This window comes from Culex pipiens, chromosome 3, assembly GCF_016801865.2.
Source record: "Culex pipiens pallens isolate TS chromosome 3, TS_CPP_V2, whole genome shotgun sequence".
NCBI lineage: Eukaryota > Metazoa > Arthropoda > Insecta > Diptera > Culicidae > Culex > Culex pipiens.
In genome coordinates this window covers 20506399-20524025 of record NC_068939.1, presented here as the reverse complement: position 1 = coordinate 20524025, position 17627 = coordinate 20506399, and the positions used below count along the sequence as shown (strand labels likewise).

At 39.8% G+C, this 17627-nt stretch overlaps 1 protein-coding gene across 1 annotated transcript; it reads right to left on the bottom strand.

Moving 5' to 3' along the window:
* Positions 1–385: 385 nt before the first annotated feature.
* LOC120412862 (uncharacterized) lies at positions 386–2218 on the bottom strand. The gene has a single exon (XM_039573475.2). The coding sequence runs from the start codon at positions 2035–2037 to the stop codon at positions 1288–1290; it is 750 nt and encodes a 249-aa protein (XP_039429409.1). The 5' UTR covers positions 2038–2218; the 3' UTR covers positions 386–1287.
* Positions 2219–17627: the final 15409 nt, after the last annotated feature.

Here is a 17627-nt window from a genome sequence, read left to right as displayed (position 1 = left end):
TTGAGAAACAGGAAGCAGAAACTTGGTTAAATTTAAGAACAAAATTTGGATCATTTGTTAAAAGAAGATCAATCATTGAACTTCCTCCATAATGAAAATGTGTAGATAGTGTATTTATGCAATTTAATCCATATGTGTCAGTAACATTTAGAAAATTGTCTGTATGAGCACATGATTTTCTGATGTCTGTATTGAAATCACCTATAAGTATAATTTTATTGTAATTTAACGAATGATCAGCTAATTTTTGAGAGAGAACAGTTGAACAATCAACTCTTGGAGGATTATAAAAAACACCAAGTAAAACTTTTTCTCCTGCGATTTCAATTTCAAGAATTATGAATTCAGTTATATTATTTGCATCATTTTTAGAACATGACAAAATTTTACAGTGTATGTTTGTTTTAAAATACACACAAATACCACCTCCACGAGTTTGCTGGTTCCTATCATGCCTAATCAATTCGTAACCATCAATGGATATCAATTCGTCTTCAATTTTATCTGTAAGCCAAGTTTCAGTTACACAAATAATGTTTGCTTTACTATTGGTAAAGCATAGCTTAAATTCTTCAAACTTGCTCAAATTTCTCGCACATAAACTTTGGATATTCAAATGGCATATGTTGAGCTTATCAGATTCCATTGCACAGTTCATCACAATACGTGGAATGGACGCGTTTTGATTTGCATTCGGGGCTAAGCCATTACTAGCCAACATCGCGAACAAATGACGGGAAAGGTGAAGAATGCATACAAAAGGTTGGCATTACGAAATTAACAGAGCAAAACAATAAAGAGTGATCGTTTATCATACTTCTTAGATTTTCAAGCCAATTATTAAAACTTTTATCGAATTGTGTGTTTCACGAAGAATAGCATCAAAAAGAATAGGGTAGAATAGAGTAGAGTAGGTAGAAAGGATAGACAGAAATATTACTTAAGAGCAGTCCTCAGCAGGTCAGAGTTGCAAAGACCATCGCAAGCGGCAGCAGAGTCCAACAGCAACCATACCGCAACAGCAACAACAACTACAGCATCCGAAACAGCAACAGCATTCACATCCCTCCAGCAGCATTCCCAGCAGTCCAGCAGTCAGTACACCACGTTCACCAGAAGACTTTTAGGAAGGAAGGAGTCACGGACTAACTAAGGATAGGAGTCAAGGATTAACTTAGAAGGAAGATGAATAACTTGTTCAGGAAGGGTCTAACTTTCAGGAAGGACTGAAACACCGGGATTAAGGAAAGGAATCATGGATGTTGTGGGAAGGAAAAGAGGGCGTTTTCAAGGAAAGGGTTTGTTGGCCAGCTGCTCCACAGAATGTACTGGCCGAGCTTCATCCTCCGCGCGGTCCTTCACTTGCACGAATCCGTCCTTGGTGAAGACACTGTGCAGTTTGCCGTCCTTTTTCATTTTGAGAGCACTCCCTTTGATTGATCTAGCGAGTTCTGTCAGATTCTCGTTCAGGTAGATCCGCTTGTTGACAGAAAAACCCAGGTGTGACAACGACAGGTTACGCGACGAGAGATATCGTCGGTAAAATTCATCTCGTGCTGCTCTGAAGGTAAACTGAAGCAGCAAAGGGGGAGCAGTACCATCAGCGATTGGAAGGCGAGCCAGCCTTTTCGTGTAAATCAAAGGACGGTCTTGATCACTGTAGCCCAAAGCAAGCGAGACGCTCCTGACGTAGTTAGAGATGTTTTCTGAAGACTGATAGGGCACACCAGACAGCAGCAGATCATTCAGTTTCCCGCAGACGAGGATCCGTTCATAGTTGAGGCTGACGTTGTCCCGGGTTTTGGATAGATCAGCAGACAGCTTGTTGACATTGTTGGAGCACTCGGTTTTGAACTGCTGCATGTCTTCGCGAAGAACGGCAAACTCTGACTGTAGATCCGACTTACAGTTTTCAATCCTCGCGTTGGTTTTCTCGAACATCGTTTTCATTCGAGAAAAGAGCTCATCCAGAGATTGCACAGGCTCTTCCTCCGGGTCCGATGTGGTCAAGTCTTCCCTCGATCGCTTGAAGCTCATCGTTGGGTTTGTTTTGGTTCTGATGGCAGTAGTATGTGTAACAGCGAGTGAACCGTGGAATGAACCGTGAGTGCCACTATACGATTTAGCAGCAAAATGGCGTGGCCTGGGATGGAATATGACTCGTTTCAGCAAAACTTTATCGCCTTGTAATTCCTCAGCTAGTTGGCGAATTGCGCGTACTCCACGTACTTCGGCTGCAGCACACGGGACTTTACAACTCCAACTTTTGTTATAGTCGGGAAATCGGTTGAAACACGGTTAAATCTTCATCTGAATCACAGATAATAAAAGTCACTCTTTATCTGAGTACATCCCAGAGTTAAAGTTCATCATTGGTATCGACCGTCGGTCAGTGGAGGAGGCGTTCGTCCCTTTCAAGCGGGAAGCTGCGAAGATCGGACTGACCATCAACACTGCCAAGACCAAGTATCTGGTTGCTGGCAGAGCGCGTGGCAGTGCAGGTGATGGTGTTTCGGAGGTGGAAATAGATGGAGAAAGATATGAGGTGGTGGATGAATTTGTATATCTTGGTACACTCGTGACGTGCGACAACGATGTGAGCTGCGAAGTGAAACGGCGGATTAGTGCTGCAAACAGGGCCTTCTACGGTCTTCGTAGCCAGCTAAGGTCCCGCAGCCTAAGGACGCCTACGAAAATCACGCTGTACAGGACCTTGATACTCCCTGTAGCTCTTTACGGTCACGAGTCGTGGACACTAAAGGAGGCTGACCAGAGAGCACTTGGGGTCTTCGAGCGGAGAATCCTGCGTACTATCTTCGGCGGCAAGCAAGTAGGAGACCGGTGGCGCAGGCGCATGAACTTCGAGCTGTACCAAGACTACAAACATGCTGATATCGTAAAAGTCATCAAGTACGACAGGCTGAAGTGGGCTGGACATGTAGCCAGAATGTCGGACGAGCGGGCGGCTAAAACGATATTCAGCAGCGAACCCGGACGGGGTCGTCGGCTTCGTGGAAGGCCTCGTACGCGTTGGCTGTGTGCAGTCGACGAAGATGCAAGAGCGGCCAACATTGTGGGCGACTGGAGACGAGCGGCCCAAGATCGAGCATCCTGGAAATCTTCGATTAGTTCAGCGTTGGGTCGATAGACCTGTTGCTGATAAAGTAAAGTAAGTAATGAAAACAATTTATGACTTTTTTTACTTTTAAACATTAGTTCCAGCCCGCCACTGTTTCAGAAAAATCTGACCTGGCCCGCAAGGCCAAAAGGTTGGGCATCCCTGGCCTAAATGCAAAAAAATACCAAGAAAAACATAAAAGAAGAGAACTATTTTTTTTTTGCAGAACAAAAGTTTCTTAACATGACCTCCTGAACACGAGAAAAAAAACGAAAAAAATGTTGGCAGTTTTTAAGGATTCAGTTATTTAAAGAAATTAAAAAATAATCATTTTCTATAAAATTTGTAAATCAAAGAGTTGAATTCCCAAAACACGTATTTTAAGATTTTCGGTTTTTTTTATTTGTGCAAGGGTACTAAAAAATGCATATTTTGCGCCAGAGATTAGGATGCGAATTCTGGTCCCGGAGGTATACACTTTTGAGTAAATATTAATTTTCCGAAAGAATTAAAAAAATGAAAAAAATCATTGACTTTCAGTTGCAAACTCAAATTTCATGATTTTTAATATTGTATAAAGTGGATATTTTTCTATATATTAAATCTATCAACTATTGATATTTTGGCAACTATATGGCATCACTTTTAAACTTCAATACGTGTGAAATTTTCTGTACTTTCACAATTTAAATCGACTAAAACACACTTAAATATTTTATTTTTTTGCGAAAATTTGATATTTCTTGCTTTTAGCAAAATAAAATTTTATACAATTTATGTTTTATAACATTTTTATTTGAATTATGTGGAATAGTTTCAAAAAATAATTGCATGCGACTCATTATGTTATTAACCTAGTTTAAAATTTGGCAAAATGTCATTGAATTTGTGAAAATATGTTTACACTTTACATTCAAGTTTTTTTTTTGGTTTGAAAAAGATTAAAAGTGATCTTTTAATAAAACTTTTTTTTTGTAAATCGCGATAACTCGTGATGATTTCTAGCAAACTGCTTATGTCTATATATCAATTTCTTTGTTATTGTCTGCTCTACAACTTTGCAGAACATTGTAACACTCTTAAAGAATAACTTGGTAAGTTACAATAAACACGAAATTTTTAAATGGTTGTTTTGTTTAAATGAAAGAATTACCCTTCTGGATTAATGTAAATTAAAAAAGTACATTACATTTCCATACAATATGCTTGTTTCAAATGATTTTATAGTTGAGAAAAGAAAAATTGCATAATTTAAAAAAAAAACCTTTTTTGGTTTTTTCCTTTTTCGATGAAAAATACGTTTTATTCTGAATTTTGAGTACGCCACAAAATCAAGTAATTATCACTATTTGAGGGCGCAAATTATTAAAAAACGCGTCTTTTTCGCATGTTCAAAAATTGAAGTGCTTTATAATGAACATGCTCGTGATTTTCCATCAATTTCGATTGAAGCTAAAATTTAGAAATGACATTCTTTTTGCTGCAAATCTGAAAGCTGGGATTACAGTTTAAAAAAAAAAAATTTCTAATTTTTCACCTCCCCATCGACCTTCACAAGGGCCGAGGTCATCCCAATTTTAAATATTCAAAATAACATCTATGATTTCTAAATATTTTTTTCATGAACTTACTAAATTGACCGAAAAAAATTTACTAAAATTCATTAAAGAGAAAAACCCCAAAAAATTACAAAAAACAACCTTAATTCTTTTTTTTTATGTTTCTGAATGTTTGCTTATACCACTATGCCAAACATTGTAGAAACTACGAATCGTGTGTGTTTTTGTGAGTTGTTGTTGTGGGTGTATCTGTTTGCCAGCCAAAGCAAGCAAAATGGGCCAAATTTCGCGAGCAGAGGAATTTATTTTTATTGCAAATTAAAAATTGGATCAATAAATTAACATGGACCGTGTTTGTGAAGTAGAAATGTATTTAAGTATACAAACCACCACTAGCCATATGTGGGTGGATGTAATAGTGGGCTTTTGGGGGCCGCTGAAAGCAATCAGCAAGGATGGGATTGCACAAAAAGGTCGTTTTATCGTTTATCGATGATGGGGATGGCTGTTTTTCTGTGTCAAGGATTGTTGTTCCAAAATAATCTGGATTGGGCTCAACTGATTTGATTAATCGTTAGCAAAAAAAGACTCTCACACCACTTCATGTTGCTAAATCACCATGATTTGAGGCTTAAGACACAAAAAGTACAACCAATCGAAAAAAACTCCAATATATATTTTGTCGATGGCTTTCAAATGTAGTGAGCACAAAAATGTTCCCAATTTTCCGAAAGCCCTTTTTCCTGTTGTTGAATCCATCGAGAAAAAAAACTGTGCAAACAAAAACTCAGCGAAACAAATGTTATCGATTTCGCGGTTTTATTTACCAGGCACAATACCTGCTCAGCAGGTCGATTCCATTTGATTGTTTTTTGTTTCTTTTTTGCTGAAAATTCCACCATAACAAATTGTGAGCTGAAAAAAAGGTGCAGTGGTAATGCTACAGGCATAACCATCATGACGAAGAACTTCGGACACAAAATTAAATGAATTTTTTATAGTTTTATTATTTGCGTTTCTTGGCCACAAAATCAATCACGAAACGGTTATTTCTTAAGATCTATTTATTTCTGCTCTAAGATCTTATGGTATTTTGACATTGGATAACGTCTAAAGTTTTGAAACGCTTCACAGCTAATCGTAATGTCAAGATTTTCGTGCCAGTTGATTTGAAATCATTTCATCAATTCTCTTTTAAACTTTTGGCATTGAACAATTTTTTAGAAATATTTTGAAATAATAAAAAGCCATTATCAGGACTCCAATTCATTACAAAGAGCCAGTCTGAACCATGTGTGAAAGATTTTCTTTGCGTCACAACAAATTTGAATCACATTAAACGATTTATTCCCACACATTACAAGACTTTTTTCTCGTTTTGACGTTTCTACGGCGTTCTCTCTGCCTTCCTACGGCATTCGCCACCTAGATTTCTTCGTTCCACGAAATCCCAAAACGAAAATCTATTTCATTTGCGTACTCAAATCACTCTCGACAGTCTACGAGGAAGGGACGACACAACCTTCTTTGAGGGCACCGGCCACTCCAGGTTTTAGCCACCACTGCCGAAATGGCCATTATCATGTTCAGTATCGAAAACCATGAATTTTGATACCCATATTGCCACAACTCGTATGGTTCTGTAAATGTCCCCCGGGCCCCGGGAGAACCTGCTTCGAGGGCACCAGCCAGTACAGGTTGTTGCCACTACTGTCGAAATGTCAATTTTCATGTTCAGTAACAAAAACCATAAATTTTGATACCCATATTGCCAAAACTCGTATGGTTCTGTAAAAGGCCCTCCGGGCCCCGGGGGAACCTTCTTTGAGGGCACCGGCCACTCCAGGTTTTGGCCACCACTGGCGTAAACGAAATCTTCGAACGAATTGGGGGAAGCTTCCTGACTGACCCGGCTGTGCATCCCGGGGCCGTGACCAATTACACGAGCTCGTAGTAGATTCGTTGTACTAAACCATACAACAGGGCTACAACACAGTCTACTAGGTTAAGCGATTTTACTCCACTGCCTAAAAGTTGCCTCCGCTGGCGGTTTTGCTCGTCCCCGGGTGTATCTGTAGTTGGTCGCAGTCTTTGATGGCCTTTTCAGGTGACGAATTTAGATACATCAATCGAACATCCGTGGAAGGGAAACTCGACGCATCGAACCCAATCAGCGTGTACCATGCAACGGGAGTGTGTATGTATTGCGTGTCATTCTACGGCATTCGCACACAATTTGCCCTCTTCGGTGCTGCTCTCCGATTCTCTCTCTCTCTCTCTCTCTCTCTCTCTAGAAAATAAAGGTAATTTTTCAGAAGAAATCCTTCTCCGGAAGAGAGAATTTGCGTTGCTAGGGCTCTCTCTCTCCCTGCTGCTGTTGCTTCACCCGTCTGCGGCTCAGATATTATGAGCCGACCCGACTTGTTCAGCATCTCGGTGGCAACTAAGTGGAGTGGAAAGGGTAGAACGCATTTTTATACTTCTACTTCGCTATTACTTCCCCTCTTTTCATGATCGTCGACGACCAGTTCTGCTGCGGCGGTTTTCCCCTCAAAAGCTATTCTGCCAATAGACGTATCCAGTTTGAAATGGCCGCTAGGTGGCCAATGGTGTTAGAAATGACAGCTTCCATGTATTTGAATATGCGAGCTCAGGAAAACTCAATTTTTTAGCAATAAATTGATTATTTATGATAAAAGTATTGATTGATTAGGTGCACAAAATGTGTCTATAATATTATTAAAATAAAAACTGTTCGAAAAATTTGCAATTGAGATAAGTACACCATTCGATTCAGCAGGAATTTTGGGCACCAAAAATATATAGTTTTCATATGTTAAGTATTTTATTTTAGAAGAAAATTAACAAAAAGTATGAAAATCGAGACATTTAGTATGGGAGCTGTCAAATCTCTCACCATCAAAAAGCAGCGTTGAGCTTTCGCTGGATTTGTCTATACTGAAAATTTTATAGAAAATTGCTGAAGGCTTTCCGAATCGAATGGTCCAAAGATTATGTAATTCCAATGTGTCTGGATGAAGATATTACCGTTTGAAATAACGTTCGCCAAATGTTCCGCGAAATGCCAAAACAAAAATCTATAAATATAGGTCGATTTGTCATTTTCGCAATCATTTCACTCTCGACTTTCAACGAGGAAGGGACTACGCGTCAGCAAATGAGGAAAGGTGAAGGCGAGAAACAGACACGAGCTGGGCCGCAGTTCCCGGTCGGACGAGTTAACCAAACCGGGAATACCTGACGGCGGAGATGCTTGAGCTGAGAATAAAGTCGAAACGTCGATTCGATGGGGCTTTTTCTGAGCCAGTGTTTTTTGAAGGCTGTTGCCAGCAATCGGCGACGGCTCCAAATTTTCGAAAAAGTTATTCTGACTTGTGCATTTTTGCAGCAGGCGATTTTTCCCTCCGTGCTCACACACACACACACACACACACACACACACACACACACACACACACACACACACACACACACACACACCCACACACACACACACAAGCGCGTATGACATTCTACCACACAGAAACAGTGGTTTCTTGCTAACTCTGCGGTGAAATGATTTTTATTCGATCTTTTTTTTAATTTTTAGGAAACATTCTTAGAAGGAAATTTTGAAGGAACAACTCTTTCGCGAGATATTTGGTGGCCCTGAAAAGGGCCGTTTGTTTAGTGCTTAATTCGGGCCACTTCTCCGGTCAACGTTGAGGAAGATGTCCATAGCTTTGGTCTGGGTCAACCTGCATCAGCACCACGTTCCTAAGTGCTACTTGCGGCGGGGCTTTTGCTTCTTGTCCGTTACACTTGCGATGGTGGAGGAGCTGCTCTTCTTCTTTCCCGATGGTCTGCAGTGGCGATTCGTTCCGAAGTTCCGATCCTTCAGGGTGATGGCGGCCAGATTCGTTTCGTCAACCAGCGGACGGGCCGCGGGCTTGGCCGGTTTCCTCTCTCCTTCGGAACCTTGGCCTGTGGTTTGCTTCTCCTGCGGTGCAGCGGTTGTTCTTCGTTGTTTGTCCGTTGGGCTGCCTAGGGAAATTTTCGCCTTCTGCGCCCTCTTCTGCTGCAGCTGATGTGGCCTCGACGACGATCCAAAAATTATGAGCTGAAGTGGGGGTGATTTTAGATACATCAATCTCACGTCTCCTGATTGAGTGATTGGGAAACGTTTATTCAACCAACCAGCGTGCACCGAAAAGAGGGGAAATTCGCAGAGAGGAGAATTCGTCACGTAACGATTTCGCATCGCGAAATTTTAGATTGATACCGCATATAGGGAAAGTATACCCATTTTCACCACACTAAGCTATTCAACCAATTATCCTCACTTTTGTAGTTTGCCGCATCAACAAAATAAAGTTGCTTGCCCGCTTTTATTTGTGCTAGCTATTAGTTTAGAATAGTCAAACACATTTTATGAAAGCTGTAAATCATGATCAATGTTCTTAAAAGCCGATAATAGATATGGGCCGAGTAATGGTATATTTCCCCTAGAAACTTTAGAACGCCAAAAGAAATGGCGTGCTAGTGTGCGTGAGATCGGCCACTTCTTGACACTGCGCGCGCGCCCTTCACACACAAACACACGTATTTGCTTTTGCATCGGGGGGTAAATCTGCTGTTGCGGTTGTGTTCAATTTCATTAAGATTTCACAACTCGAGCAGCGAACAACGACGAGGAGGACTTGGCCACTGGACCTGCCTAAGATTTCATCGTGTGGTCAACACAAATGTTCCTGATCCGGATTCGAGCGGAACGACGCCTACACGGCGTTGGTTCATGATCCGCATTCGGGCGAAAAAACGATTTTTGGTCCAGCTGCTGACAGTCAGGAAACGTCCAGCGAAAATTCAAGAATTTTAATCAACCCTGTTCAGGGCTAACGACTGTTGAAAGAGTAATTTTTGCTAAAATCTTGTTTTCAATAATTTTGCCACGCAGTTTGCTGCGAATTTTCAGTTCTTCTTTATGAGCATTGCATTTTTCATGTTTGTTGTTTTTGTGCTGTGGGCAGGGTTACCAGGTCTGAACAGAAAAAAATCTGGCAAAAAATCTGGCAAGCCACTTTTCTCAAAGTAATTAGCAATTTTGTGTTCAAAAACAGTGTATTTTCACTTTTTATACATTATAGATTCACAAAATAAACAAAATGCATCAATAAAACAATTTGAGGAAGAAATAGAAAATTATTTTTTTCAAATCGGCACTCAAAAAATCTGGCAATGCCAGATTTATCTGGCAACCTGGCACCCCTGGCTGTGGGAGTGGATTTTTGACAACGGCTGGGCAACGCAGTAGGCGCAGATTTTTGTCACTGCGCGCGCCCTCGTACATACACACGTATTTGCTTTCGCATCGAGGGGTAAATCTGCTGATGTGGTTGTATTCATCTGGATTCGAAAGAAACGACACCAACACGGTGATTCTTGTTTTGCGTTTGGCGCATCGGCCAACAATTTGGCAGCGCAGCAGGCTGAGATTTTTGGACTGCACGCGCTTACACTCACACACACATATGTAATCGCTCGTAAATTTCGAGGTGATTCTGATTCCGAGGCTGGATTTAATTTCATTTCCGTTTTGCGTAACCGTGCAGCAACATCACAGAGGAGCAGCTACGTTTTGATACCTTTATTGTCCCAACTCTTATGGTTCCGCCAATTTCAAATTTTATGGCCAGTATCAAAAACCCTGAAGTTTGATACTTATATTGCTCCAACTCTTATGGTTCTGCAAATGTCCCCTTATCGGAACATCCCCGGGGCCTCCGGCCACTCCCGGTTATGGCCACTACTGCCAAAATGTCAAATTTCATATCCAGTATCCAAATCCCTTAAGTTTGATACCCATATTCTCTTAAATTTTATGGTTCCGCAAGTGTCCCCCTATCGGAACACCCCCGGGGCCTCCGGCCACTCCAGGTGGTGGCCACTACTGCCGAAATGTCAAATTTCATGTCCAGTATCAAAAACCCTAAAGTTTGATACCCATATTGCCCCAACTCTTATGGTTCCCCAAATGTCCCCTTATCGGAACATTCCCGGGGCCTCCGGCCACTCCCGGTGGTGGCCACTACTGCCAAAATGTCATATTTCATGCCCAGTATCAAAATCCCTTAAGTTTGAGAGATGATTGTCTGCCTGTGTGGATCAATCGGACCGCGCACTGGACTCACAATCCAGAGGTCGCTGGTTCGAATCCCGAGGCGGACACAAAAATTCTAAGTGTAAATATAGGTATTCGGTGCCCTCTCCCCGTGCCATACTTTCACACTTAGGAGACCCGGGAGGCGGAGTCTTGTCGCAAAAAGAACGATACACACCTGTGGAACCGTTGACGAAACCGCAAGGTTTAAGAGGGCCACATTATAAGGTGTTACGTCGATTCCGTTTTTTTTGAGAGATGATCGTAGTAATCGGTGCGTGCGGGCGCGAAAAGTTTTTGCTGCGTCATGTTTTTTCTTCGATTCAAAATTCTCTAATTTTTCTGATAATCTTTATTTTGTTATTACAAATAAGTGAATTTACGGAAATTCCTTTGTCCGTTCCGGTGGCCATCCATACCGCATACCGGTAGTGGCAATAAGAAATGTTTGGTAGTTTCGGTGAAATTTTTAAATTGTGACTCATGGTTGTCGTCAGCGGAAAGGAAGAGACAGCGGAAAAAATGAAACATACAAAGTGACCATCGGCGAAGGAATTTCGTGGTTCTCACTTGATCCTGCCCGAATCCAGTGAACAACTGCATGTGTTTGAGGAATGATTTCAGCAGTCCCATTCCGAAGAAATGCTTCCCGTTTGATAAGCGCTGAGCACGGCCACGATTCCTACCACCAGAACGAATTGGCCGAGTGATGACCTTCTATTAGGTGCTGTCGGGTGGTTCAACTTGATGCTGTCGATCGTGCAGAACCAGAAGAGCTGCAGGAACTGCAGATGACTAAAATTTGAGATTCCATCTAATTCGAAGATTCAGACGATCAAATGGACTGAAGCCCAAGATATCTGATTTGGTGAGATCTTTCCTTTTAAATATCAGAAGATTCTTTCATTTACACTGACATACACACATTCCATTTAAGATAATCCACGCCAATATTTGAAGTAATCTGTTGAATATTTCTCTATATTGATGTCTTTTGATCCTTATTTTATATATCTTTTTCTTGATATTCTTTTCTTCTTTTGCTCTTTCTACCATCTGTTTCTTTAATGTCCTTGTGAGGGGATCATCGATCCATCCGCATTGACATACTATCTTTTCATTTTTCTTCTTATCTTTCTTCATATTTTTCACTCTTTTTTAACACTTACTACCAGTCTTTGTGAGGGGATACTGAGCTCGATTTGCTCTCCATCCGCAATGACCTGTTCTCATCTATGTTTTTCCCTTTTATTAGTAGTTAGAATCAAAGCCGGGGATCGGGGAGGGAGCATCAGGGCAGTGGACGGTATGCTGTAATGGCGGAGATTGGATGTAGATAGTGGAAGACCAGAACTACGTCACAAGGGGAAAATAGCGTATTAATTGTACAATTCTTAAGGATTGTCTAATTACTATATCTATTGACCCCTGTCAGTCTCCAGCTGTCTGCCGCGCCCTTTTAGGCCCCCAACAGGGTGCGAGCCCTGTTTTTCAGCTTTGTCAGACTTTTTTCGGAGTTATTGGAGGTTACTGTCGGAAGGAGATTCTCTTCCCCTGAGGACACCGTAAGTGATTTTGCTTGTTCGCGTCCAACCACCCCCTTTTGGCCCTTCATACGGCAGTAATTTGAAGATGCTCCCTTTAAGTCTGAGCCACTGTAATTCTAGGCAACCGCTACATAGGTCATCCTTGTGGCCCTGTTGGTTATCCCATCAAATCAAATCAAATCAAAAGTATCAAAATCCCTTAAGTTTGATACCCATATTGCCCCAACTCTTATGGTTCCGCAAATGTCCCCTTATCGGAACATCCCAGGGGCCTCCGGCCACTCCCGGTTATGGCCACTACTGCCAAAATGTCAAATTTCATGTCCAGTATCCAAATCCCTTAAGTTTGATACCCATATTCCCCCAAATTTTATGGTTCCGCAAATGTCCCCCTATCGGAACACCCCCGGGGCCTCCGGCCACTCCAGGTGGTGGCCACTATTGCCGAAATGTCAAATTTCATGTCCAGTATCAAAAACGCTAAAGTTTGATACCCATATTCCTCCAACTCTTATGGTTCCCCAAATGTCCCCTTATCGGAACATTCCCGGGGCCTCCGGCCACTCCAGGTGGTGGCCACTACTGCCAAGCGCTTGGTGGCGCTTGCGAGAGGAGCTGAGGTCCACTTGCTTCGGTGGTAGACCACCGACTGAAGCCAGCCTTCAGATTTCCCATGGTTTTGTAGGGAAGCGGGAAGGCTAGTTCCTGAAGACGCCACCTAGTGGCGCTTGCGAGAGGAGCTGAGCTCCTCTCGCTTCGGTGGTAGACCACCGACTGAAGCCAGCCTTCAAATTTCCCGTGGTTTTGTAGGGAAGAGAGAAGGCTGGCGCTCGCGAGAAGAGCTGAGCTCCTCTCGCTTCGGTGGTAGACCACCGACTAAACTAATGCGGTGGAGGGGGTGCCGTTTATATTTATATCAAAACCGTCGGCCGCGCTGCTTCTGTGATTTTCCCCTCTGCTTGGGGAAGGCGTTTCATTTTTCGGTTTCATTCGCGAAATTTTGGATTGCTACCCTGTATAGAGCCCTAAGACGAAGTTCTTCGTCAAAACAATTTTGACGAAGCAAACAAAGTATTGAATTTCCCCCTTACTGATCAAATGCTCCAGAAAGTATGCAACACTCAAATCTTTTACGCCTTTGAGTAGGCAACTTGTACCAGATTTACAAGGACCAAATCCAGCAACTTTTATCTTTCAACACATTCCGTTCCATCCTCATTCCCGTCAATTGCTTTGATCTGGGTGCCTAATGGCCGTTCCCGTTTTTCCTTTTGCACCGGTCCTCCTCCGACGACGGCACAGGAATGGCACACAGAACGTGATTACAATTTGCGTGGTAACAGAAAATTTAATAAATCAAACGACGTTTCAGCCAGGAAGGGGAAAAGCTTTTTCTTCTGCCTGTCGGAAGCTTTCACCCGTGGTGTGGTGCTTCGTGTCGAAATGGTATCTGAAACAGGCCGGACTTGGTTGCAAAAAAAAGTAAGTTCCGAGCGCTCATCAACTGGCACCGCCGTTTGGACGCGGTGATGCCTTCTGACGTGTGCACCGGTCGTCGTCGTCGTCGTCGTCGAGGAAGCTACTGGGCCGGAAAGAGTTACAGTGGTGTGAAGGAAGAATTTGGATATCATATTAAAAATGTGATGCATGATTCCGTGAAAAGGGTTTTAGGCAAACACATTTTTTTTAAGTTGTTGTCTTCCCTTCAACAAATTCCCAGAACAAACAAATTCAGAAAAAAGGTACACTTGAACAAAAAAATTGGCCGGTTTTTTTTTTACAATATAGCAATTCTCTACGAAATCTGTCTTTTTTTCTTATTTTTTAAATTTTTAATCCGACTGAAACTTATTTGGTGCCTTCGGTATGCACATAGAAGTCATTTTGCATCATTAGTTTGTCTTTATACTTTTCCATACACATTTGGCAGCTGTTCATACACAAATGAAACATTAATATTAAAAAATCTGTATCTTTTGAAGGAATTTTTTGATCAACTCTTTAGCAAAGTTGTAGTTATGGATAAGGACTACACTGAAAAAAAAAATGATACATGGTAATTTTTTTTTTTTTGTGATTTATAATTTCACTTTTTTGTTCACTAAAACATGATTTGCAAAAATACACTATTTGAATTTTTTTCTGATACATAGGGGAACAGCATCTAATTCAAGCGTGCCTCTAATGTTGCCATATCAGCATTTTGACATTCAATTACAGCTCATTCAGAGCGTTTTAAACAGAAATCAAAGGATTTTGAGGTCAATAAGAAGTGAGTAAGCAAGTTTCTATCATAGTTTTGCAAAATGAGTTGTTTAAATAATAATCAGCAGTGCTTAACCTGCCAAACAAATGAAAATTTTCCCTATTAGGGGACACAAATGCCAACTTTTCAGAAATTTTCAGAACGGACAAAAAAACGTTAACCGAGTTTTGAATCTTTGAATAAATACTGTTTTTTTTTCAATAAATCGAAACAAGGGTTGCAAAAATTGTCCAACTTCTTTTTCAAAGAATTTTTTTGATCTTTTCGGAAGCAATATTTTATTTTTTTTAAATCAAGACTCACATTTCAAAAGAGCCAAACATTTAATATTACGCCCTTTTGAAATGTGAGTCTTGATTTAAAAAAAATAAATATTGTTGTTAAAAGATTGAATTAAATCGAACGTTTAGTTGCTGAGACATCAACATTAGAAAATGGAGGGTTGTTTAGTTGAGACCTACTTAATATCAATTTTCCTGTTTTTAAATATTTATATGGCTTTATCTCAGCAACTAAGGGTCGTATTATTAAAGTTCAAAAAACAAAATTCAGAGAATTTTCTAGGCTTTTTTTTTCTAAGGTGGGCAAACGTGGGTAATTTTTTAAAGATGAATAAGGCCGTTGCAAATATTTTTTGATGTTTGGTCTGAAAAATCAGGGAGCAAAAAAAAATTTCCAAATACCTTCAAAATTTAGTCTAATCTACGGAAAACAATCTAAAATGCATTTTTATGTATTGATAATCACATTGAGAATGTTTGGGCTTGTTTAAAAATGTTTTGAATTTTTACGAAATTCCAATGTACAGCACCGCAAAAATTTTATTCTTCGCAAAAAAATACAATTTTCGTCAATACTTAGATATTTTGAAAACTAATGATGGCAAAACAACTGGAAAGGTATATAATTCATTTCGACTTCGGTCAGAGTGGAGGGACATAAACTTCAAAAAATATTTGCAACGGCCTAACTGGGACTGTTTTCAAAAAACTTACCTAAAATGGCTTTAACTTGAAAACGGTGTATTTATTCAAAAATTTATTTCGTTACTTTTTGATTGCAAATTCGATTTTACATCAAAAAATGAAGCTGAAAAAATTTGCGACCAAAATTTCGTTTTCTTTTGAAAAAAACCGTATTGATGAAAAAATCATAACTCGGTCAATGATTTTTTAACACATTTTAAAAATTTCTGAAAAGTTGAGTCCCCTTAAACATATCAAAAAATAAAAAAAATCAAGGTTTGATGACAAAGAGAGAAACTAAAAATTATTAAATTTTATTTTACCTTGTATCATTTTTTTGAGTGTAGTCCTTACCCAAGCATACGACTTTACTCAAGACGGTGTCGGTGATCAAAAAGTTCCTGAAAAAGATACAGTTTTTTTTTATTTTCATATATCATTTTTGAATGGACAGCTGCCAAATTTGTATTTAAAATTATATGGACAAACTAATGATGCAAAATGGCTTCTTTGGGCATACCAACAGCACCAAAATCATTTTTGATCATACTTCTCTATGGCTCAAAAGTTGCGGATTTTTTCCCTCATGCATATTAAAAAAATCGAAAATATTTTTTTTTTAAATTTCGTTCGTGTAAAAAAACAAAAGTTAAAAATCTGCTGATTTTTTATCCGTGTACCTTTATTTTTTTTCTGAATTGTTTTCAATAATATCTACACCTTTGTCAAACACACCAAATTGATAACAAAATTCCTTTAAATGTTACAGATTTTCGAATATTTACGTACCATTTTTGTATGAGCAGCTGCCTGTATGGAAATTAGAAAGGGTGAACCAATGACACGAAATTGCTTTTTTGGTTATAGGAAAGACCTCCACAATGTTTGAGTCACATGAGAATGTAATAATATGGAATAAAACTGTATGGGCAGGTAGAGCTTAAATCAGGGGTGCTCAAAGTTTCAGTAGGCTGGGCCAAATTTGAAGCAGAAAAGAGCTTGCGGTTCAAATTTATCAAATAGGTTATTAATAGAGTACGTAATTTTAATTTAAAAGGCTACAACATTTGAACATTTTTCTTAGATAATAATAATAGAAAACACAAATTAGCAGTTTTCTATCGGTATTGTTGAATTTATTGTTTAAGGCATTAGAAACTAATGAAAAATCGTTGAGAGCCAGAATTCCAACATTTCAATGAAAAAATATTAGAAGATGTTTTAAGCATCCGTAAATTTAAACTGCAATCATTATTTTCAAAAAAAAAAAAAATAGATTCGAGAAAAAACCGTTAATTCTTCGAAAATTCACTGAAATTCAAATTAATTTTAATAAACCCAAACATGCAAATGATTATAAACACAGAGGAATGCATTTTTAATTGATATTTTTGCAATTTTTACGGATTTCTATTTAAGTCAAATTAAAACGAATTATGTATGTTTCAAAAAATGTTTAATGAACGTTTTAACTATAAAATCACTCTACAAGTGGTTTACGGCCCATTTTACATGATCATTCAAAATGGGTCCGCAGGCCACAAAAAATCACCTCGTGGGCCACGTTTGGACATACTTTGGGCACCCCTGGTTTAAATTGTCTTTATCTGATAATCGTCGAAAATTACCGTTTTTTGACAGCCCAAACACGGTGTAGGTCTACCCAAAATCATGCAACCCACCCTGTATTCTACTTTCAAACCCCACCAGGCATAAAGTTATAAGCCGACCAGTCTCACCGCATGTGCTTACCAGGTGGGGAAGAAAAAAAAAAGAACCAGCACGGCCTTCCCAGCACAAAGAAATCATCAGAATGATAATGATTGTAATGCTATTTACATAAATTTAAAAGAAGCTTAGCGGGGCAACCGAGAAACCGATTCTGCCGCACACTTTTTAGCGAGAATTCACGTGTGAAGCTTTCACCGGAAAAGGGAGGAAAAACTGCACTCCCAAGGAGAAAATGAACTCAAAGGAAAACTGAGCGAGATATCGCACATTTTGAAATATAT